This window comes from Propithecus coquereli, unplaced genomic scaffold (assembly GCF_000956105.1).
Source record: "Propithecus coquereli isolate 6110/MARCELLA unplaced genomic scaffold, Pcoq_1.0 Scaffold18, whole genome shotgun sequence".
NCBI classification, from domain to species: Eukaryota; Metazoa; Chordata; class Mammalia; order Primates; family Indriidae; genus Propithecus; species Propithecus coquereli.
The window spans coordinates 9,084,162-9,107,375 of record NW_012142745.1 but is presented as its reverse complement, the minus strand read 5'-3'; the positions used below and the strand labels follow the sequence as shown (position 1 = coordinate 9,107,375).

Genomic DNA, 23,214 nt, shown 5'->3' with positions numbered 1-23,214 from the left:
TAATGTCCGGAATCATCAGTTTGTACAGTCACCTGTGCTCAAGCTGGCCTTAAGGAGCTCTGTTTTGCAGGTCACCCCAGGCTCTGGACCTGGCTGCTGTCTCCCCAGGGAACCACAGCAGAGATACGTTGAATTATTTTCAAAGGAGTGTGTACACTAACCACATGGACCACTCAATATCCAATTTATTATTTTAATTGTGAGTTAACCACAAATTTATTGACCCTTTCAGTGTTTGAACAGTTAGTTTAAATATTGTCTTTGAGTAAGATCCGAAGCTGCAACCCAATAGTTCAGCAGTTGTTTTTAAAAAAAAATACAAAAACTTAAACCCCAATTGGAATTAATAAGAAAGAAAGCCAAAGTTTAATCTGGAAATATGTCAGAAGAAAAGATACAGAAAACACAGTTATAGGTTGAGTTTTGTTCCCCCCCAAAATTCATATGTTGAAGTCCTAACTGAGCATGTCAATTCTGAGCACCTCAGAATGTCTCTGTAGTTGGAGACAGGGTTGTTAAAGAGGTAATTAAACTAAATTAAAATGAGGTCAGTAGGGTGGGACTTGGAAATCCAATATGAGTGGTGTTTTCATAAGAAGAGATTGAGACACAGACACAAGAGGGAAGACACATGGAGAAGACACCAGCCACAAGCCAAGGAGAGGAGCCTCAGAAGAAACCCATGGTGCCAATACCTTGACCTGGGACTTATGCCTACAGAACTGTGAGAAGATAAATGTCTACCTTGTAAGCCACTGGTCTGTGGTGTTTGTCATGGAAGCTCTAGCAAACTAATACGAACATCGTGCAATTGTGCAAAGAACCAACATTTCATGTCTTTAGGCTGAATTTGTTGAGGCAGTACTTCAAAAGTTTTGTTTATAGGAGCAGATTTTGACATTTCAGTCCACCAAGTGGGCTGATCACAAAATCAGGCTCCTCCTGACTAATTCCCTGTTTCTTAGTGTCTTAGAATTTGAAGTTCAAAGTTGAATCAGAGCAACTGCAGCATGAAAGCATAAATGGCTTTCTATTTACTGAGATGATTCCAGGAGGTGAAGGCCCTACTATGAGTAATGAATGCTTTCAGCTTTTAGAATTGTAAAGCCAAGGCTCACCTGGGTGGCCAGGACTTCCGGGACTTCCAGGGGATCCCTCAGGTCCAGCAGGCCCCAAATGTCCAGGTGGCCCAGGTGGCCCTCTTTCTCCTTTCTTTCCCATGTCACCTGGCAATCCTGGATCCCCCTTAAATTTAGTCAGAGACCTTTAAAATTCTCATATAAGCAAGATATGCAATTAGAATTAAGTATAAACTTCATTCATTTATTCATTTATTCATTCATCAATTCGTATTTAGTGTCTGCTATCTGCCAGCACCATGATAGGTGCCGGGAACACGATGGCTACGTGGTTCGTGGGGCCCTGCACAAAATGAAAATATGGTCCCCTTTTAAAATATTTTTTAAGAAGTTCAAGATGGGAACAGCAAAACATTAAACCAAGAATGGGGTCCTTCTTAGCATGGGACCTCTGTCACTGTACAGGTTGCATACCCATGAAGCTAGCTCTTACCAGGATGTAATGACCAACATATTCAGATATATGATATATACGGCCCCTGCCTTCAGGCAGCTTCAGTATGGAGATAGGCATTAAATAATCACATAGATATATAATTACAAATTTTGATGACTAACTGGGGGTAAGAAAGGCATAGACTAAGTGGATATGTGTCCTACAAATACTACACATCCAGATAAATGTCTGTTAATCACGTTAAAAAAAACTTTCAATGATTTAATATTTATTAAATCTGTATTTTAGTTTTATGACAAAACCAGAACATATGGGTTTGATGGAGACTTAGAAAATTTCTATTGTAGCCAATTAAAATATGCTACTCTTACTCTGATTTGTTCAATGCATGGTTCTAAAAATTTCTTCTGGTGGTTGCCTAGAAAAACCCTAAATCTAAATGGAACTATTAATTAACTAGATGTGAATTAACTCAAATAGGATTTCTCATCGAGAAAATATCTCAGTGGAAGGAATCTCCTCCTGAGACTCTTAAGTTTCTGAGAACTTAATCTAAGTACAAAGAGAAAAGGAATTTGTCTGTGCTCCAAGTAATAAATGGTTACTTTCTTGTGTCCGTGTGGTGTCTACAATTTTTTCTTTCTTGTTTTAGCAATTACTACTGGAGGACATAGTTGGTGAAAATCTTTAAGAAAGGTGGTATTTTATTGGCTCAAAAGAGAGGGAGAGGGTTCCCTAAGTAACAATTTTTATGTTTGGGGGTCATATATTCTTGAAAATATGGTGGAAAATATATACTCTCCCCTACAAAAACACTTTGAAATATTTTGCATTTAATTTCAAGAGGTCAGTGTGTTTCTTGGGATCCCATAGATTTTGCTAGGGGTCCACGGAATCCCAGGTTAACAACCTCTGCTTATAGGAATTTCTATTAATTATTCTCTAGTGGTCTATCTCTGGCTTTTAGTGTAACTGCTATACACAGAAAGGCTGGAAAAAAATAAAAAAGCAACCAAGCCCCACTGAAACATTTGGTTGCTGCTTCATATAGCACACTAGCAAGGGCTTTAACATCTAACCTCAATTTGGCAGAGCATAAATACCAAGAACATTGAGACAAGATAAAAATATTTTATGTAATGGAATGAAAATACTTAAAGTTCTAAAACATTTAAGAAAGATAAATGTATTTATCTTCAGATTTGTTCACTTTCTAATGATGCTCTGAAGTTATTTTATTTTGTATCTTTGTTATATTTTAATGAGACAAGTGTTTTTGATTATAAGATTTGGAAATTTATTTTTCTAAGTCTGTGTGGGATGAGTCCACACCAAACACTGGTCACTTTGTATCACAAGAAGAAACTTACTGCCCTGTTAAAGTGTGTGGGCCTGTAATCACTGCCCCCTTCTGGCAGCACACTTAAATTGCAGGGACAGTGTGAGAAATTTCTTGGTGGCTGAAAGAGGCTTTCAGAAGTTGACACCTGTGTGATAGTCAGGCATCCTCAGTCATGGAGATAGGATTTAAAAATCCAAATAACTGCCTGAAAGTACAGTAATTGTTTCAATTTTCTCTGCCCACGTTGAATCTGGATACTTGTTGATATTTCAACGTGCTCAACCTACCACCAAAACATAAATATTTCAGTGGCCTATATATACCGTTGGTCCTCGTGGTCCTGGCCTTGTACCTTCTGAATAACCTGGCTCTCCCTTATCTCCTTGGAGACCATGAATACCTGGGAGGCCTGGTCTTCCAGCTTGTCCTGGGAATCCCAAAGTTCCCCTTTTTCCTTTAGAACCTGAAATTAGGGGAAAAATCAGGTAAAATAAGTAAACATGGGGATCTTGAAGTGTTCTATTTTTGACTTTTGTGTAAACCACCCTTCTCTTAAGAAGTTGGTTCTTCAGAATCACAAATGCATCAGGTAATTACAATGGTTGGTTCTTATATAGCATCAATATTTATTTTGTTCTTACTCATATTCTAGATGCACACAGTACATTTTCCCAAAAGCAAATCTAGTTGTTTTACATAAACTTTCTACCAGGTAGAAAACTAAAACAACATACAACACAGAATATCTAAAGTTGCGCCCCCATCATGAGCTTGTAGAGGCTCATAAGAGGACCTTATGCATTACCTGGTACACCCATGTTCCCCACGTTTCCTGGCACGCCACGTGGTCCTGGTTCTCCAGGACTCCCAATACTGCCCAGATCTCCTCTGGGGCCTTGAGAACAAATAAATAGTCATATGTCCTGCATAGGTGCTAGGTACAGCATATGCTCAACAAATATTAGTTGCTTGCATGAATGAATGAATCCAGAACAGCCAGATCAGCTGGTTCAGGTACTTGTTTAGCTTCCCTTTTGCCTTCAGATAAGGAGGGAAGTGGGGATTTGGAACACTGAAACTAGAGCAAGTTAGATTCCTGTCAGCAGGCCTGGATTTTAGACATCAAAATCATTGCAGGACCAACACCAGCAGGAAAGGGTAGGCTCCTGTGACCATATAGTAATATATTTTCAACCGCACACTGAAGTTTTATTGCCATATTTTGTTACTGAAGTGGTTATGGGGGATAGTGGGCTACTTTAATTATTTAAAAAATTATTTTGCAAACTCAATAATTTGCATAAAAAAAGAAAGAGGCAAATCTGAAAACGTCTAAAGCATTATCTAATTTTTGTCTCTGACATGTGGTATTGTGATACATTGTAATTTATAATACATACCAGCAATTCCAGTATAAAATATTGAGGATGAAAAGGGAACCATTAGTCAATATATGTCTACTATAAACACCTTCATTTTAATTTAATTTTTTATTACATTTAGATTTAGGAAAACTTGAGATACGATATTTCTATTCAAGAATCAGCTATACCTGGTGGTCCTGGTGGCCCATGTAGTCCTTTGAGGCCTTTTAAACCTGGCAATCCTGGAATGCCTCTGTTTCCTTTCTCACCTGGATTTCCTGAAAATCCTAAAGTTAAAAACCAGGTAGTAAAAATACAGGATAGAATTTTATCAGACTCATCCACATCCTGGTTTAAACTGATGGGATATTATTGTAAGACAGCATAGCATATCTGTTAAGAGCACAGGTAGATGTTGGCTTCTATCTTTTTAAGAAGATTAAATCAGATAATACGTGCAAAGTATTAGCACAGTGCCTGGCATAAGTTAGTCCTCAATGAATGCTAGCAATTATCATCATATTTACTCTTTAAAACATTTTAAGAAGTAGAAGCCTAAATACCTCTTCTATTTTTATATAGTAAAGACAAAGCACTATCTACTGCCCTATTCTCATCTAGACTATTCCATTCTCAATCCATGTATTAAAATTATCATTTATTAAGTATTAGGTAAGTCAAAGTCCTTACCCAAAGTCACACTGTCAATCAGCTATAACACTGGGATTTGAATCCAGTTCTGCATGGCTGGAAAGCTCACAAACATCAAGGACATCATTCTATTCTCCCTAAAACAGGATTTTGATCATATTTTTCTCCTGCTCATAAATCTCTACTGAATGTGTTACCTACAGAGTAAATTGGAAACTCTTCCGGCTGCATGAAGCATTCTACCATCTGTCTGCAGCCTGGCTTTGTGCCTTTTCTCAAGCAGATTCACTTCCTTTGGCTGTTTTCCTGCCTATATTCTTATTCATTCATTCACATATGGATCAAGTAATTAATAGGTCTTGTGCTGAGGACTGAAGATATAAATAAATCATGTCCTCTTTCCCCAAGTTTTTGGTGTTTACTTGGGGAGACAGCCAAGTAAACAACTACTGTCCAGTGAGATGAGTTCTGCAATAGAGTTGGGCACAATATGCTCCAAGGAAGAATTTCTGGAAGAAGGGATATTTTTTAGCTCAATCTTGCTGACCAAGTGAGAGCTAACTGGGTGGAGAAGGCATGGAATGGGGCAGGGTTCCCAGGCAGGAAAAGAGCATGTGCAAAGGAGTAATGAGTGTCAGAGATTAGATTGTTTTGTTTTGCAACCTTTGTTTTTTCCATTTAAGCCATTTATCACAATCTAAAAATAGACATTGTTTAGCATGTTCATTTACTTCAGTTTTCTAGGGATTGGCAAAATATAGCCTTTGGGCCCAATCTGGCTAGGTTTTGCATGGCTTGAGAGCTAAGGATGGTTTTTACATTTTTAAAGGGTTATAAAAACAAAACAAAACCCAAAGAAGAATATGCAACAGAGGCCATATGTGGTCCACAAAGCCTAAGATATTTACTGTCTGGCCTATAGGGAAAATGTGTACAGATCCATTAATGTCTCCCCCACCCACCAAATTGTAAGTTTCATGGTGACTAGGAGACTAAGTCTGCTTTGCTCACCTCTGTATTCAGGACACAGTAAAATGCTAGTTCACGGGCACTAAACAATGGTTGAGTACATACATCGGATGTGGCTGGAGGGCTAAGCAAAGCACAGGTGGTGAAGGAACTTGTATGCCAGTCTAAGAAGTTTGAATTCTTAAAGCAAAGGGAGCCTTGGAAAGATTTTAAGCCAAGAGTTTTATTTGCTTATCTGAATCCTACTCATAATTTAAGTCCTTTTTCATGAAGGTTTCCCTGACTCTCCTAGTCACTACGTTTTCCACTTCCCTCAGCTCCCACAGGGCTCACTGTCAGTGGTACCTGGCAGCACAGTGACGAGGCCGAGTGTGGGCTTTGGAACCAGCCACATCAGTGTGATGTCCATCACCTACTTCCTATCACAGCAACATTAAGTAACTTGACCTCTCTCTTCCCCATCTGTAGAATGGGATGATAACAACAATAGTACCTACTTCTAGGGTTGTTGCAAGGATTAAATGAATCAATATTTTGTAAAACTTACAACAGTTCCTCCACGTGGTAAGTGCTACATAGATCTTTGTTAAATAATGTAACAGTACTAATTTGCACCTTGTATTATTCATTTATTATCTTTTCATATATATGCCTAAGTCTCCCACGCAGACTCCTTCGGGTCAGGACAATGACCATGCTTATTTGGACACTCAATATCTCTTCCACATTTGCAGTGAAAATCTTTAAGTCAGAAATTCAGATTTAAATAAAATGGATCATACTGAAATTAGAGAGGCCTAGACAATATGTTCTCTCTGTCTGTCTGTCTATCTCTCTCTTTTTGTTTGGTTCAATCTGTGCTCCTTGGCTATGCATTTGAAAAGCCAAATGAAAACAAACACAACAGCCTCGATACATACTGTACTTTGGGTGAGTAAAATAATTTTGTTAGAAGCACAGAAATAGCATGTGTCCCTCTATACTTTACAAAAGGAATTCTTCTAATTGTAAATTAGTATTCACTGTGCATTTATGCTGTGAGAGCCAAATTTTTGGCTTAGATAGGCATAGATATACTATGCATATTTTTTTTCAAAATGTTTCTAACCCTACTTAAATAATCTAGAATAGTGTATTGAGGTGGTGTCTGTGCAGACAGCTTATAAGGACTGGAAATTTGTGCAGTATTTTCTTTTTCATATCTTGGCTTAGACCAGTTCTAAGAGAGTTTTAGAAAATTCATATTACTTTTTATTTCATTGCTATCCTCTGTCTGCACCAGAACTAAACTATGTCTTCAACACCAGCTTAAATGGGAACTACTCAAAAGGCTTTTCCTTCCTAACTCTCCGGTTAATCTTTCTATCATGGTCTACAGCACCCTGTGTAGAATTTTTAAAGCAAATCTTCACTCAGATTATAAATCCTTAAGTGGCAAGGATATAAATATTTGTGGAATACAATCTAATTTCTCAAAATTCATTGCAAATTTCTCAAAGCTTGATATGGTTTTGCAATTGCAAACACATTTTTCTTGTATTCCTTCCCTGCTATGGAAGTCTGCAAAGGTAACATTTTACCCAGTAATTCTCTGTTTTTCTAATGTTGCTTGGGATTAAATTTGGTCAAGAAGACTGCAAGGCAGGCCTTTGTAAAATCTGGTTTTAGGTTGATTGTACTGACTATATGACAATCAGAAAAAATTTATTCTGGTAGTTAACAGAATAAAGTTCAATTTGGGGTAGAGGTTTCAATTTCAGCTGGAGAAGTTTATTTTATTTTATTTTATTTTTATTTTTTAGAGACAATTGTCTCAGTCTGTTGCCCAGGCTAGTCTAGCACTCCTGGCCTCAAGCGATCACTCTCCCAAAGTGCTGGGATTACAGGTGTGAACCACTGTGCCCAGCCTGGTGTTCTGATTCTAAATGTAAGAAATGATTTACCTTTTAGACCTGGTTCTCCTTTGTCCCCCTTTAAATGGGTTATCTGAGAAGGCCCCGGATTCCCTTTATCTCCTGGGTCCCCTTTTGCTCCTGGGTGTCCTCTGTTGCCCTTTACTCCTGGAATTCCAGGGCTACCTAACAGATAAGAGTAACAACATCAGGTCCTTGGTTCATAGGGATTTGAAAGTTAATAGTGCTTGCAATAAAACAGAACAAACAAAAAAACAAAAAGGGCTAACAGTGCTGAGAACTTGATAAATAGTTTGCCCAAACAGGCAGCCACGTAAGAGTGGTGGTATCAGCCTGCAGGGAGAAAACAGGATTCCATTCAGATGGGAAAAGGATACAGAAAACAGCAAAATTAAATACATTGTTCTCTCAGAACTATTTTTTTCCCCAAAGAATGAAATGTAACTTATTTTGCTGCTAAATAATGGACATTGTTGTTGCCTCCTGATACCTGGAAAGACACTCCATCACCTACCCCTGTGCCCTGGGATGCCCGGATTCCCAGGTGGCCCCGGTGGGCCAGTGGCTCCAGGATAGCCCATCATCCCGACCACTCCATTTTCACCTGTGGAAACAAATGAACACCCAGCAGCACGTGTTGTACAGGATGAGAGAAGCAAAATATTCCATAAAATAAAATGAATTATACTTAGAAGGTGAGATTGAGAGATGAAAGAATGATTTCTGTAAATAGGAAAATAACTGTATTTGTCTAAGAGATGGATCAGCAAATGGCCTTTTTTACCTCATCTATGTGGATGTCATTGGTAGCAAGTCACATTTGTGGATAAGACTAGAATATGCTAAAGTTTTGGAGCATTCCATCCTCATACCCCCTGACCAATGGCTTTCTATTATATCCCTTTATTTTATTTTCTTCATAGCACTGGAATTTAAACGTATTTGTTATTGCTCCTCTACTATGGGCAGGCACACTTGTCCACTGATGTGTCCCTAGAGCCTAGAACAGTGCTGGCACATGACAGTAGCTCAGTAATATGAACGAAAGGAGAATTTGCTGATTAAGTTGTTCTGGGCTCTTCTCTGGAGGGGAGATCAGTGAGGTCCTCATGTTATGAGGAAATTATTAGAATATTCTCCCCAAACATGTAAACTATGAAAATAGCCATGAAATAAAAAAGGATTATAAAGGAATATTATGAAAAACTCCATGGCAACAAATTAGATGACTTAGACAAAAATGGACAAATTCCTAGAGAAGCACAGGTTACCAAAACTGACTCAAGAAGAAATAGAAAGCCTGAAGATACATATAACAAGAGAAGAGACTGAATTAGTAACTGAGACACTTCCCACAAAGAAATGATGAATTCTACCAAATGACTTCCCTGGTGAATTCTACCAAATGTTTAAAGAATATCAATTCTTCACAAACTCTTTCAGAAAATACAAGAGGAGGAAACATTTCCCAGCTTGTCCTGTAAGACCAGTATTACCCTGATGCCAAACCCAGACAAAGACATCACAAGAAAAGAAAACTACAGACCAATTTCCCTTGTGAATATAAATGCAAAAAGTCTCAACAAAATACTAGTAAACATATTATAGTAGTATTATAGTATATAAAAAGGCTTACAGAGCAAAAATAGCCATATCCTGGGTAATCATGAAACGTGATCATCCCCCACCACCCTATACTAACTGAAAGAAAAACATAGCGTCAAAAGCCTATGCCTCTGTACAGTTTACAGAGCCACCTTAAGGGGAAAATATGGAAGAAGATATAAGAGGAAAAATTAAAAAACAAAAAAGGATACCTGGTGGCCCTACAAATCCTGGATTTCCTGGATATCCTTTTTGACCAGGTGGTCCCATCTCGCCTCGCTGACCCGGCATTCCTGGTGGTCCGGGTGCTCCAGGAAATCCTGACCTATCCAAGCCTGGAATCCCTGGGTCTCCCTTTGGCCCTGTTTCACCTCTCCTGCCTATATATGGATAAATGGACAAGTGGATAAATAAATGAATTAACACACAGGTGCTTTTCCCACCAACTCCAGAAATATTTTATGGCTGTAGATATTTAACTGTGTGATTTTGGGTAAACTGCACACTTTCGCTCTCTCTCTCTCTCTTTCTCTCTCTCTCTCTCTGTATTTATTTATTTATTCGATGCCCCCTTCGGTAAAATTTTTTGAGATCCCTTCTGGCTTTAACATTCTGTGTTTCAATGATTCATGCAGTAATAAAAGTGTAGTATTTACACCTATTCCCTAATCCTGCAGGCACATTCTGGCACTGTACTTTTTGACTGTGGCTCAGTCTTTAACCTGCAGAACACATACAGAGCCCACTCACTCTGGATGCTTCTGGAAACAATAACTGCACTACTATGACAATTAAGGTCTTGGCCAAAAATTTATTTGTGAACATATAAGCAGTTGATAGCCCATAGACGTTAACTGAATTCTAAAGAATTTTTCCCAGAAACAGTCCACTAGGTCTGGTTGAGAGGATCCAAATGACAAAGTAAGTTTCTCATTGTCTGGAACATCCAGCCTCCGTCATTTAGATTTATTTTCACGTCCTTTCTTTCATGTCATGTATAAAGCAATCAACTACATATTTTAGTTTATCATCTTTTAAACTGGTATCTTTGCATACATTTACTCTATTTTAATAATAAGGATAAATTGATACTTTAATATACTTATGGAATATTAAAGGTAAAATGTTTTCTGAGAGTTTATATGTATATAAATATATGTAAATACACACCTATCTTTCTTTCTCTGTCTCTATATATATCTCTCTGTCTAATCTATCTTAAAATAGAGAGATTAGATTATATTAGATAAAGTGTTCACACTTTCTTGCATAAAGACACAGACCAACTCACTATATTAACTTCCTCTATAGGTGGCACACACTGCCATGTGCATCAAATCCATGACAGCAAAGTTTACATTTCTGAAATAACATTTCTCCCTGAACGGTGGTCAGGACTTGTCGCTGGACAGTTCCCATGGTAAGCAGCAAAGTGCAGAGCAGGAGGCCCACGTCACCTGCCCGGCTGGTGATTGGTTTCAAGGCACTCCTCCTACCTTCTTGCCCTTTCAATCCATTTAATCCTGGAAGTCCTGGAGCTCCCCTGGGACCGTCTATGCACCTTCCTGGGTGTCCTTTTTCTCCAGGTGGTCCAGGCTGCCCTGGATCTCCTGCAAAAGAGAGTCCAAGTACATATTCAGCAGCCCAAACTAAAGGTTCTGGTATTGCTATACCAATCATTCTTCTGTAACATTTTCCCCCTAAATCAGACCTATATTGAATACTATGTTTAATACTATTAATTGTAGAGGGTACTGGTGAAAAAGGAAAGAAGGAAGGAAGAAAGAAAGAAGAAAGAAAGGTAGAGAAGTAACAAAGAATGGGAAATTAGGCCCCACAGAGTCTATTGATTGAACTAGAAGTTTATTTGAGAAGAGTTCTTCACCCCTAGAGCACCTACACGTTCAGTTTGCTGCATTTTAGCCGAGCTCACAGTGGAGAAAAGTAATCACACTTGCTATTGTACCTCGTGGTCCATCAAGCCCTTCATTTCCTGGAGTTCCAGGGAGACCTGGAAGTCCAGGGAGTCCAATTTCTCCATTTTCCCCAGAATTGCCTCTTTCTCCTGGAAAACCTGGTGTTCCTGGTTCTCCAGGCATGGCTAGTGCTGGTTCTCCCTATAGCACAGAAATTATGTTAGTTTTACTATATAATGCTTCCAAATTGTCATTGATACTGACTTGTCTTTAGGGCTGTTAACTTGAAAATAACCTCTCTGTTATGGAGGCTCTCAGTCCCTTTTGCACAGACACCACCATTGCATTGACTTGCCTTTTTCAACTCTAGTTGTGCACTTTTCTATAAAATTATGCTTAATAATGCTTCAGGATATGGAGTCTCCATTTTTTGCAGAAGACTGTGGAATTGTGTGTAAACAGAAAAATCTAGATGTCTTTACTTTTGATAGTTTTTCTCATAGCTAACCACCTTTCTTTCTAGAGTTCTCCCATTTTAAATACTCTGTTTATGAAGTTTTTAAGGAAGAAAGAAATGGAAACCTGCCTTCTAACACCTTCTATTTTCCTTTCTAAAAGGGAGGATGCTCCAGAGAAACTTTTAAAAATATTTAATATCTTCATCAACTACAAATACATAGATATTTCTAAATGTAGAGTGTCCTGCCTAGTGGGGGCATCCTAACTGACCAACTATGGTCACCCCTCCATTCCCCTGTGACAGTCTGAGTTTTAATTTTTGCAGACCTTGGGTCCTGGGGGTCCTGGCTCTCCAGGCAACCCGGGCTCTCCCATTTTTCCAGGACAACCCAGTGATCCTTTTGTTCCTGGAAAACCTCGGTCTCCTACAGAGAAAAAACAAATGTTGCAGGTTTAGTCTTATTGAAAGATCCTGAGTAGTAAGTCTTTTAGCTCTCAACCAGCTAGAGATATTTTTATGAAAGCTTGAATGATGAGAAAACCAACTGATAAATTAGCAATTAAAAAAATCAGTTCCAAGTCAGGTTACATTGGTTCCCAATTTAAAAAATGACTTTCTCTATTTTTGTTGTTTAGTATGCTACAATTTTGGTTCAGCAATTCTTCAAACCACTAATGCTGGTTGACCATCTGACTGGCTTTGTGAAGCATATTTTACATACGGCATATAGCTAAATGGATTTTTATGTGTGCATTCATGACCCAGACCAAGATATGGAGCTTTTTCAGCACCCCAGGCAGCCTTTCTCAATAAGGGTCGTTCAAGAGAATTAAATCCCAATGACCTATAGCATCCATTGTATGTAATGAATTAACTTCTTCTTATGCATTTATATTAATATTAATAATAAGGGAATTGAGAAAGGAGTAATGCATCATATTCTATGTTCTGTGGTTCAGAAGGGGAAACCCTGGTGAAGCAAAGCTACATTCAGAGAGTTCCTTTCTGTCCCTAATTTGACCAAGGTTTGATTCACAGTTAGCTCGTGGGATTCATTAGGTTCAATTACGAACTTGTAAATCTCCTCTTTCAAGGCACCCTTAGTCTAGTTCTCATTCCCGTAGTCTACAGTCTTCTTCCGGAGAATGAATACATAGAGTTACAAAGCTAGTAATTTATTAATGCAGGGTCCAAGAAGAACTAGGTAAAAATATCAGCTAGGCTCCATTACTTCACAGATTATTAGGAAGAAATCCAAGAAATTGGACTCAAAAGATCATATAAGAAATGTGACTACGTTTTCCATTTAAAATACTCATAAATTGAAATCGGTATTCCCATATTTCAGCAGAATTCATATATAACAAACATTGATGACATACTAATCCAAGAGTTGAAACACCAAAAATGGGTTATATCTTGACAAGAATTTTAAATAATATTTAAACAAACATAAAATTATCATAAAACCTGCAGTTCTATGCAGCAACGCAGAGACTGAGGTTATTCATATGTCATCATGGGTGAGACTTTGATGTACTCGTCAGCAGGAAGCCTCAGCTCTCAACATCTGGATGTTTTTGCAGAGTTTCCTCTTTGAGAGGAAATAGCATTTTTTCCTAAAGGAAAATAACTATCATAATCTATTTGGGAATGTATGAGGAAATCAGCTATTTGTAATTTAATAGTTCCTTTCTCATTAAAAAAAGAAATACATAAAGTGAAGAAATGTATAAACATAAAAAGTGTAGACATTTATTAAGAAGTAACAAAAAAACTTTATAATCCCACAATCAAGAACAATCACTATGTACCATTTTGGCGAATTTCCTTCCAGTAGTTTTCTATGTATTTTTAAAAATACAATTGAGATGAGATAACATAAATCAATGTGAATTCTGCCTTTTCATTTAATATTATTGTAAGATTTTTTTCCTCCTATTTAAGACTTGGAAATACATCATTTTAAAGGATATTATGGATATTTCTTATTTTATTCACTTTATATCATATATTATATTTATATATTTATATTCTATTTTATTCAATTTATTTATACCTATACCTTCTAAATATCAACAATGAACCTTATGTTTTAAAATTTTTAAATTTACCCTTAGGTCCAGGAGGCCCAGGAAATCCAATTCCTGAAATTCCTGGTTCACCGTCAGGCCCGGGAAGACCAGGATCACCACACTTTCCCATGGATCCAGGGATACCTTAAAAACACAGACACCCACCCCTCCACATCAGCAACTTGCCTGTATCTTGTTTTAAAAGAAAATGTCTATGTTTTCTGTGTCACCCCAGTCCTTTTGGAAAATTAAATAATAATTTTAACATAACTCCAACTGTATACCCTTCCTCCCCACCCTCCTATCTAATGAACTAATCATTAGGAGCTGCAAAGAGTTTTTAAAATATAACTTAATTCCTAAAAGGAAATATTCTAGATATCTTGAACTTTATAAGTCTCCTTCCATGCACGTGAAATTCAGTTTTAGATCACACTGGCAAAGAGATCAAGTTTTCCAGTGAAGATGCTATGGGAAATATACCGATTCATTGCCAATGGGCAAACATTGTTTTCTCCCCTACCCACAACACTCCACGTAGATTGTTCTCCTCTAGAATTCCGCTGAAGTCATTATATCGGTTCTCCTTTGGAACTTTTACAGCAGAAGCACCAGCAGGAATAATTTGGAGAACCTCAGAGAACGAACAGCAAGCCCCTGCCTGCTTGCTTGTTATCTGACAGGCTCTGCCCTGTGTTTTGTTTTGAAGGCAATGAATAGAGTTTTTACTTACGGTGGGGACAGTATTTTTCCAGGAGAGTCAGGGCACTGTCTGATGCCATGCACCCAACTTGGCAAAGGGGATACTCACCGGGTGGACCTTGGGAGCCGGCATGGCCAGGGGGCCCTGGAGGTCCTGGGGGGCCTGGAACTGGTGTTGATACAGTGAATTCTCCCCTAGGACCTTAAGAAAATGTGTGATCATAAGATCGGGGTGCACACTGAAGATTTCTTTAGATGATAGGGGCAAATTTGATTGTAAACATATCCCAGGGAAAATAGAAAACAGTCTCTGCTTCTACAGGTTTCAAAGCTAGTGTAAGGATGACCAGCACATAGAAACTTTCTTATTCAATTAACAAATATTATAAGTATATACTATTGTCTAAGTCTTGTTTTAATTAATAGTCCAATATGCTGGTCTAGTGAAAGAAAGCCTATTCCAAAAAATTGATAATATGGAATTAAGTTTAAATGTTAGTGAATATTGATAAGCTATTTATTTATTAGGTGACTAGTTTTCATGGGAAGTCAGCATGATATATTGAACAAAACAACAAATTTTGATGTGGTTAAGACCATGTGTGTTTGAATCTTGGCTCTGCTATAAGAGCTGTGAGCTTGGACACTTTTCTTAACCTCTCTAGTAAATTCCTCATCCTGTCTTAGAGCAAACAATGTCTACCCCAGCAGGTAAGGATTTTCGATAATGTTCTGTCCACAGTGGCCAACAGAAAAACAGTAGCCAACATTAAAAACATATTAGTGGTAAGTGTTGTCTATATAGAAAAAAAATAGGTTTACAGTGTGTGATGGGAAAAATTTAATGATATATTTCATGACAATGGTTTCCAAAGCACAGAAGAGCATTTGAGGATGGATTAAAACAGGAGTCAATAAACCTTTGCTATAAGGGGCCAGAGAGTAAATAATTTAGGTTTTGTGGTCCACATCTATACAACTACTCAACTCGATCACTGTAGCACGAAAGCTGCCAGAGACAACACATAAATAAATAAGTGTGGCTGTGCTCCAGTAAACTGTATTTATGAACACTGTAATTTGAATTTCATATAATTTTTGTATAGCACAAATTGTTATTAAACCTTTTTCAATTATTCAAAAGTGTAAAAACCATTCATAGCTCGTGGGCTATATAAAAACAGGCCCTGGGCTAGACCTGGATTGTGGGTTTGCTAATCCCTGGGTTAGATTTATTTTTCTCTGCAGCCTCCAAAGTAAGGTGCAGAGAAAAGTAAATAAATATATATATTTATTATATATATATGTAGTCATAAAATAAGATTTATATATATATGTAAAGACAAAAATGATGCATACAATTTATAATATGAAGAACATGGGGATGTACACTCAGTTTTACTGATGAGGGAGACACTAAAAAATGATTTGGTTCACGCCTGTAATCCTAGCACTCTGGTAGGCTGAGGTGGGAGGATTGCTAGAGGCCAGGAGTTCAAGACTAGCCTGAGCAAGAGCGAGACCCCCTACAAAAAACAGAAAATTTAGCTGGGCGTGGTGGTATGTGCCTGTAGTCCCTTGGTGGCTGAGGCAGGAGGATCGCTTGAGCCCAGGAGTTTGAGGTTGCTGTGAGCTAGGCTCATACTACTGCATTCTAGCCTGGGCAACAAAGCAAGCATGAATTTTGTTTAAGAAAAGAAAAAGATAAAAAATGATTTGGATACCACAGATTTATTGGGTCTTACCCTTTGAAATGATCTGAGAAGTAAAACACGATCATAGTAGCATTACTTATTTAAACCTGTTGGTATCGTGCTATTCTCATCTCCTGCCATAATTTTGGTCACAGGTAAACATTAAGGACCTGATTCCTCTTGAATCCAGAGCTGTGTTCAGTTCCTGTGGATCTCAAAAGCCACTTGGACTTTCTTTAAAACTATTATCAGACAACTTTGCATCATTTTTCTTAGATATTTTAAAGTTTTATTTATAACCTGCCTAGTGAGTTATGGACCAAAAAGACCAAATTTGCAACAATGCTAGTGGGCTCTTGTGGCCTGGAAGAGGCTTCTCAAGATGAGTTTCGTAGGTTTTTGCCTCCCCTTTCTTTATTATGTTTACCATAACTGACTTCCACTCATCACTTAGGATCTGTTCATTCTATATACTTATATCGGTAATAGGGATAGATTATCCTAGGAAATGTCAGTTGAATTGCCCAGTAACAGGGAAAAACGGATTTTCTCTACCATATCCTATATATTCTTTCCCAGTGTCTATGAATTGACATATTCTATTTGTTAGAAGCAAGTTTCTATATTTTCATTCGTCTTGGAGTAGCTTCCTTAGCTCTAAGAACCACCAACCCACTCCACAGGAAAACAGGACTGGAAAGAAAACTAACCAACCGGCTTCTCCTGGTGGTCCAGGGGCTCCAGGAACTCCTTGGGTGCCCTTTGGACCAGGCTCTCCCTGGGGTCCGTAGCCAGGTGGTCCAGCTGGTCCAGCTGGTCCTGCAGATCCTGGGGACCCAGGGGAGCCAGGATACCCTGGAGGACCCTGGTCTTTCTTCTCACCGCGTGGAGCCTGTGACAATAGGAATGTGGATAGTATTTCATTCCAGTATCTTACAACAGGTTAATCATACCCCAGGCATGAGTACTAGCTAGGCTGTCATTGAGACGATCTTGAATTAAAAAGCAGTTGGCATTTGATGGGAATTATTACTAAAATAAGAGCACTGAAGGTTTTATGCTGTTTTATGCCCTTTGGAATTCAAACTTAGGGTTAGTGGCTGTTCTCCTACGGGAGACGCATCATTGCAGGATCTCTCAAGCGGGACTTAAGACAGTTCCAAGTCCATAAAATGTTGCTAAGTTCAAATTGACCAACAGTTCAAATGGCTTTAGAGTTGATATTCATGCTAATGTTACATTTCTAAAATAAGACCAGGACAGAAAACCTTTATTTGTGTGGTTTTCACCAGATATTTTCATTACAAAGCAGATATTTCACCTGTGTTAGTTTTTCTCACAAAACGTCTACTCTTTTTTTTAAAAAAATGTATACACTGTAACTTTAAAAATGAGTTATATATTTTTAAAGAAGTTGAATTTGACAAAATTGAAGCACCTTCTCCCCAACATGGTCCCCCAGGACTTTTAATTCATTGTTCAATATCTTCATGGCTAGGTGGTGTTTCTCCTTTTTTTTTTTTTTTTTTAAATATAATGACAGAGTGTAAGACTCAATAAATCACTTTTTTTATTTTCTCTCCTTTGCTTTCTGGGGCATCTTTATCAAAACTAATAAAGAAAAATTAGTGAGATGCCAATGGGGGCATCATACAAACTCTGTTAATAGTAGAAAAACAGAATTCTAACACTGTCCCTTTATAAGCATAACTATCACAAGGTGAGCAGCCTGGGAATTTGCCAAAGCAGGATCCGAGAAACTCTGGTCCTGCGGATGCTCCCAGCCAAAATGTGTTCTGTCGTCAGAAGGGTTTAGGGAGGACTGTATACCATGTCTACATGTTGACCCTTTTTAATATCACAATTCAGATTCTGATATTAAAGGGTCTATAAATGAATCTTGAAATTTGTTTACCGAGTTTTCCCAAACCTGTTCGAGGTGGGACACTTTATATTGGGTAACACAGATTATTTCTGAGAAAAATTGGCATTTCGTAGAATAGTTTGGGCAGCCTGCCTTGCAAACTTCTCACAGATACATTATGATGAGAGGTGTTCAACCTCTTACTCTGGGACCTGTTAAAAGAGATCCTGGTAGGTGTTACCCCTCAAACATGTGAGAAATTCTATCCTGTCAAAAGGGATTGGATTTACATAAGCTTATATATTTTAAATTTGCTCTCTTTATTTGACTACCATATCCCAAAGCATGCTGTCTTCATGTATTTATTTTTACTTAAAAGAACGGACATTGCCCCCAAAATATTTACTCAAACATTCCACTAGTAGTCGTTTTCAGAATTTCTCCATAAACTCACCTGTTACAAATATAAAACTGTAACTTGTGCATAAGACAGGGTCATTATCAACATAGAATTATAATTGGGCTAAATCATTGAATGCTATTTATTTTGTCAAAGTACTTATGAATATTTGCTTGGGCGGTTCCTGCTAATTTGAAGATGCCTCCTTCTGCAGTTACAGTGATGAACTGTGCCAAGTGGCCAACCATTTTTTGAAAGGAAATTACTTTATCTCTTAACTTCAGAGCATTTCATTTATAGGGGAGGGTAATTTGAAAAAAGCTGCTAAATACCAACCGGTTCGCCTTTAGGTCCTGGTAATCCTTTCACTCCCGGAGTTCCAGGAATTCCGTCCAAGCCCGTTCTCCCGGGTTGCCCTCTGAGCCCCGGTTCCCCTGGGGCACCCACTTGTCCCTCAGGCCGAGGTGTTTCCCCTTTTTCTCCTTTAAGTCCTGGATCACCCCGAGTACCTGGGAAACCCTGGGGAGTATAGAAAAAGACTGCGTTGAATTTTGATAGAGTTGTCCCTCCTCACTCTTAGAAACAGGTCAACAAAATCTTTTCAATTTTAACAAGCGTGGATTTTTTAAAACTTTCTTTGGCCCACAAATATTATTCTAAGCATTTTGTTTGTTTTGCTTCATTTTTACTCCCAAAACTGGAAAAGAATTCAGTTAGACAGTACAATTCAATACAATACACACAGTAATATGATTCAGTACAACCATCATCAACTCAGATTATGTCTGAATATTGGTAAATTTTAACAAGTCTCTCTGAATAATTTGAATTAAGAATATATCACCATGGTAATCAAGATTTTAATTTTAACAGGCTTATTGGCATATAATTTACATACCATAAAATTCATTCTTTGTAAGAGTAAATTTCAATGATTTTTAGTACATTTATAGAATCAGGCCACAATCACCACAATCAACGTCAAAGCTTTTCCATTGTTCCCCCAAATTCCCTCAAATCTAGGGAACAATTAATCCCACCTTCAGCCCCAGGTAGCCACTGATCTGTCTCTGATATCATTTTAAATGATTTATAAATTCATTTGCTTAATCATTCACACATCATTTATTCATTTAATCAACAAGTATCTATTAAACATCTACTGTTTGCCAGGCACCTAAATGTGGTGCAACCATATTGGACTGGTTTTTAAATTGAAGCTAAAGCTTTAAAACCATAAAATCTTACTGGAAATCCTGGAAGACCTGCACTTCCTGGGGACCCCCGGCTTCCTTTCACACCAGCTGCACCTTGCCCTCCTGCAAAGCAATGAATATTAACTACTCATAGATACCACGTTGGAACACCGACTCTACGCAGCCAGGGGAATGCAACGTATGGAGAAAACAGGGTGTTTTCTTATGAGGAAAGAAAGATGATTCCTATCATAAAACATACAGTGCAATGAGACAATGGGAAAAATAACTGGAATAAGCAGTAATGTAAAAAATAACTCAGATCTTAGCTTTTTAAAATTCACACCTTTATAATTTTAAGATCATACATTTATTTTTTCTGAGTATATATTACTTGTAAAAGTAATTTTACAGAACATTTAAAAGTAATTTTAAAGAACAATATACAGAATGAAGAGACTAAAAATCACCCATAAATCTACCACCAGAAGGTAATGTTTGCTAAATTTTAATGTATATTAGTCATAAATCTTTATACCTATAAATGCACAAGACTCATATACACACTATTTTGGAATCATACTATACATATGTCAATAAGTATAGATTTATAGCTTTATTTTAAATGGCCGCATAGCAGCCTATCATGTGAGTGAGCCATCATTTATTAATACTTCCCATAGGTATTTAAATGTCTCTGTAAAGATAATCCCTTTAGACAATCTTTTGGATGGGTCTCATGTCAGTTCATCAACAAATGTTTATTCACATTCTATTTTTTGCCAGATATTAAGCCAGGATATAGTAATCAAAACCATTTTATTGCTTATACATCTCCTTTGAGCTATACCTGAATATGTCAAATGTAAAGAAGTTAAGGAAAAATACAATAACGCAATTAGTGAGCTGGTTCATCCCAGCCATAGGTGGGACTTGGGAATGTAGAAAAATAATGGTTTCATATCTTTTATTCTTGTTCTCCTTCTTTCACTCCCTTCCTCCCTTCCTTTTAGTTTTTGTTTCAATAGAATATTTCCCCCAGAGACCTGGGCACTGATTAGGAGCTACGTGAGGAACAGCCCTCTCTGCCCCTCCTTCCCTCTCAGGCCTGTCTCTCAGCATCAGAGCACTGGCAGCCATTGCAAAGTAGCAGAGGCCTTTATAAAGGAGAAGAGGGTGAGATCTGAGGGGGACAAAAGGTCTCTGCCCAAGTGTATGTCCTCCCTTGGCTGGCCATGGTGCCAACCATTAGCCTTTCTTCTTTGGACTGAGACCCAGCCACCCAGAAGCCCCTGTGCCAATGAAAATATCTACCAGATAGTGATACATATAACCTTCCCCATCCGGGTTGCCAGGTAGACCTTTGCATTAACTCGCCCCAAAGAGCAGCCCCCGAGGAGACAGGCAACAGTGTAGTAATCGAGGGCCATCAGCGTGGAGGGCAAGAGCATGCCTCTGGACGAGAATGTGCGGATTCGAGTCTGGGCTCTGCCATCTATGGGCTATGTCATCTTATACGCCTCAACTTCCTCATCTGTCCAATGGGGGTGATGATGGCACTTACTTCTAGGGTTGATGTGAGAACTAAAGGAACGGAGGCACAGAGGACACTTAGACAGTGCCCAGCACACTGGCCAAGGGCTCTGCTACTTGAACTCTTGTTGGTTAGCGATAAATAACTCCATGATGGTGTCTCCAGCTCAAGGTGCTGATGGCAGAATTAACAGGTGTGTGGTATCACCAATAAACAGAAACTTTTTTACTTCAGGGTTCAGTCCACGGCCAGTGCTATGACTAAGGAAGGGGCAGTTGACAAGCAGAGGCAGTGACAGCCAGGAGCATGGGGTTGGGGTGGAGAGTCCTGGTCTGGCACAGAGTTGGCAAGAGAAGGCCTGTGAGTCATGCTTAATTTAGTCCTCAGAATGTTGGCTATAAAATGTTGTTTCCCTTCAAAAATTGATTTAGTGGCTAATAAAACAAAATCATGGACTTCAGATAAAAATTCTGATTTCTCCCCATGAAAAGTTGGAAGATTCATTAACACAGGGCCCGACATGCTGACAGGTAACCACAGGCCTGCCGGTCCATTTAATTGTGCCCTCTGCACACTGCAGTCCTCACGTGTCGTCCCCGGCACTGAGGACGTTGTAGTTTTTTATTGCACTTGTATCCTTAAGAAGAAAGTGAAGTACTGCTTATTCCCATGACTCTATTCAAAGTGGGAACATGAAAAAATGGACTGGAAGAGTTGTGTCTTTTGAGGAAAAAGGGGAGAGAGCTCACTTCTTTATGGAAGAAAAAGTGGTGTGTGTTTAGTACGGCTGCTTCACTGCTTTCAGCGACCTGCTGGTTCCAGGTAGGAATCTGTGTCGACAACTCCTGGCTAACACGATACTTTGCTAGAGTTCTGCAACTAAAACGCAACAGGGAAAAATAACAGCTATCAAAGAATGGAGGACGACATGATAACAAAAGAAAAGATGTTGAAAAAACCCTCCCAACAACATCAAAAAAACCCAACAAGAAAACCAACAAACCAAAAACCTTAATTTTTTTTGAATCTCCCAGTGTATTGACTCTTTTGTGCTCACAAAAACACTTGCATGCAAATTGTCCATACCTGGGATTCCTTTTACACCATGTAGGCCTGGCAGTCCTGGGAGGCCAGGAGGCCCCGGGATAGCAGGGCACTGCGTGCACGGGAGGCCCGGTTCTCCTGCGATGGAGCACATTTGCATTACTTATGAACCCACACTGAGTCCTCAGGAAGGACAGATATTTTCCAACCACACAATCATTTACTACATTTAAACATTTTTTATGTAGTGAAAACCATCAAGGACATTGTACATATTAATAATAATTCATCTATTATATATCCACTTACTTTATTATACTGAGCTGTAGAGTTCTGAGAGAGAAAATTCCAAGAGTCTAACATAAAACATCCATTTCACTGTTTCTCTCCTTGCGCACAGGCTAAAACTCACATTCGAAGGATATCTGACAGTTATCGCATGGGTGCTAAATACATTATTGATTTACAGATAAATGAATACTTTTAGATAATTTTTTGGGAAAAGAAGCCATCCCTGACTGGCTATTGTTTGGGATCATTGTTGTCTCAGGGGGAAAAAATAGTAATGAGAATGGCTTGTTCTAATAGAACAACACGATTGACGGAACCAACCTTTGGGCCCATCAACTCCTGGGATTCCTGGAGCCCCTAGGTAGCCTGGTAGTCCCTGGTGTCCAGGTGGACCCCTGAGAAAAATGATGTCACCTATAAAAACACAACACCAAAGACAATTTTCATTTGTGTTTTCTTTTCAATTTATTACGTGTTTTAACATATGCATTATTTTATATGCATCTCTCCCATCTTTGCCGAGTCTTTAGAAGTTTATTTGCAACTGAGAAGGCTGATGCGTGTGCACCAGCTCTTCCCTTCACATTACATAGCTGTGTTACTTTTTGAGACTGATGTAGTTGCTTTTGAAATCTCATTATATGATATTTTTGTCACA

At 38.4% G+C, this 23,214-nt stretch overlaps 1 protein-coding gene across 1 annotated transcript in view; it reads right to left on the bottom strand.

Annotated features, from left to right (window-relative positions):
- Positions 1-23,214, bottom strand: part of COL4A3 (collagen, type IV, alpha 3 (Goodpasture antigen)) — a 151,588-nt gene that overhangs the window by 17,924 nt on the left and 110,450 nt on the right. Inside the window, exons 21-37 of the mRNA XM_012642471.1 lie at positions 22,878-22,970; positions 22,308-22,403; positions 19,740-19,810; positions 18,828-19,010; positions 16,942-17,119; positions 14,643-14,735; positions 13,871-13,975; positions 12,083-12,180; positions 11,347-11,497; positions 10,877-10,990; positions 9,593-9,760; positions 8,290-8,379; positions 7,806-7,940; positions 4,431-4,529; positions 3,684-3,773; positions 3,202-3,341; positions 1,119-1,245 (exon numbers count right to left, since the gene is read on the bottom strand). Of these exons, the coding sequence (XP_012497925.1) occupies positions 1,119-1,245; positions 3,202-3,341; positions 3,684-3,773; positions 4,431-4,529; positions 7,806-7,940; positions 8,290-8,379; positions 9,593-9,760; positions 10,877-10,990; positions 11,347-11,497; positions 12,083-12,180; positions 13,871-13,975; positions 14,643-14,735; positions 16,942-17,119; positions 18,828-19,010; positions 19,740-19,810; positions 22,308-22,403; positions 22,878-22,970 (2,031 nt within the window). The remainder of the gene's footprint in view (positions 1-1,118; positions 1,246-3,201; positions 3,342-3,683; positions 3,774-4,430; positions 4,530-7,805; positions 7,941-8,289; positions 8,380-9,592; positions 9,761-10,876; positions 10,991-11,346; positions 11,498-12,082; positions 12,181-13,870; positions 13,976-14,642; positions 14,736-16,941; positions 17,120-18,827; positions 19,011-19,739; positions 19,811-22,307; positions 22,404-22,877; positions 22,971-23,214) is intronic.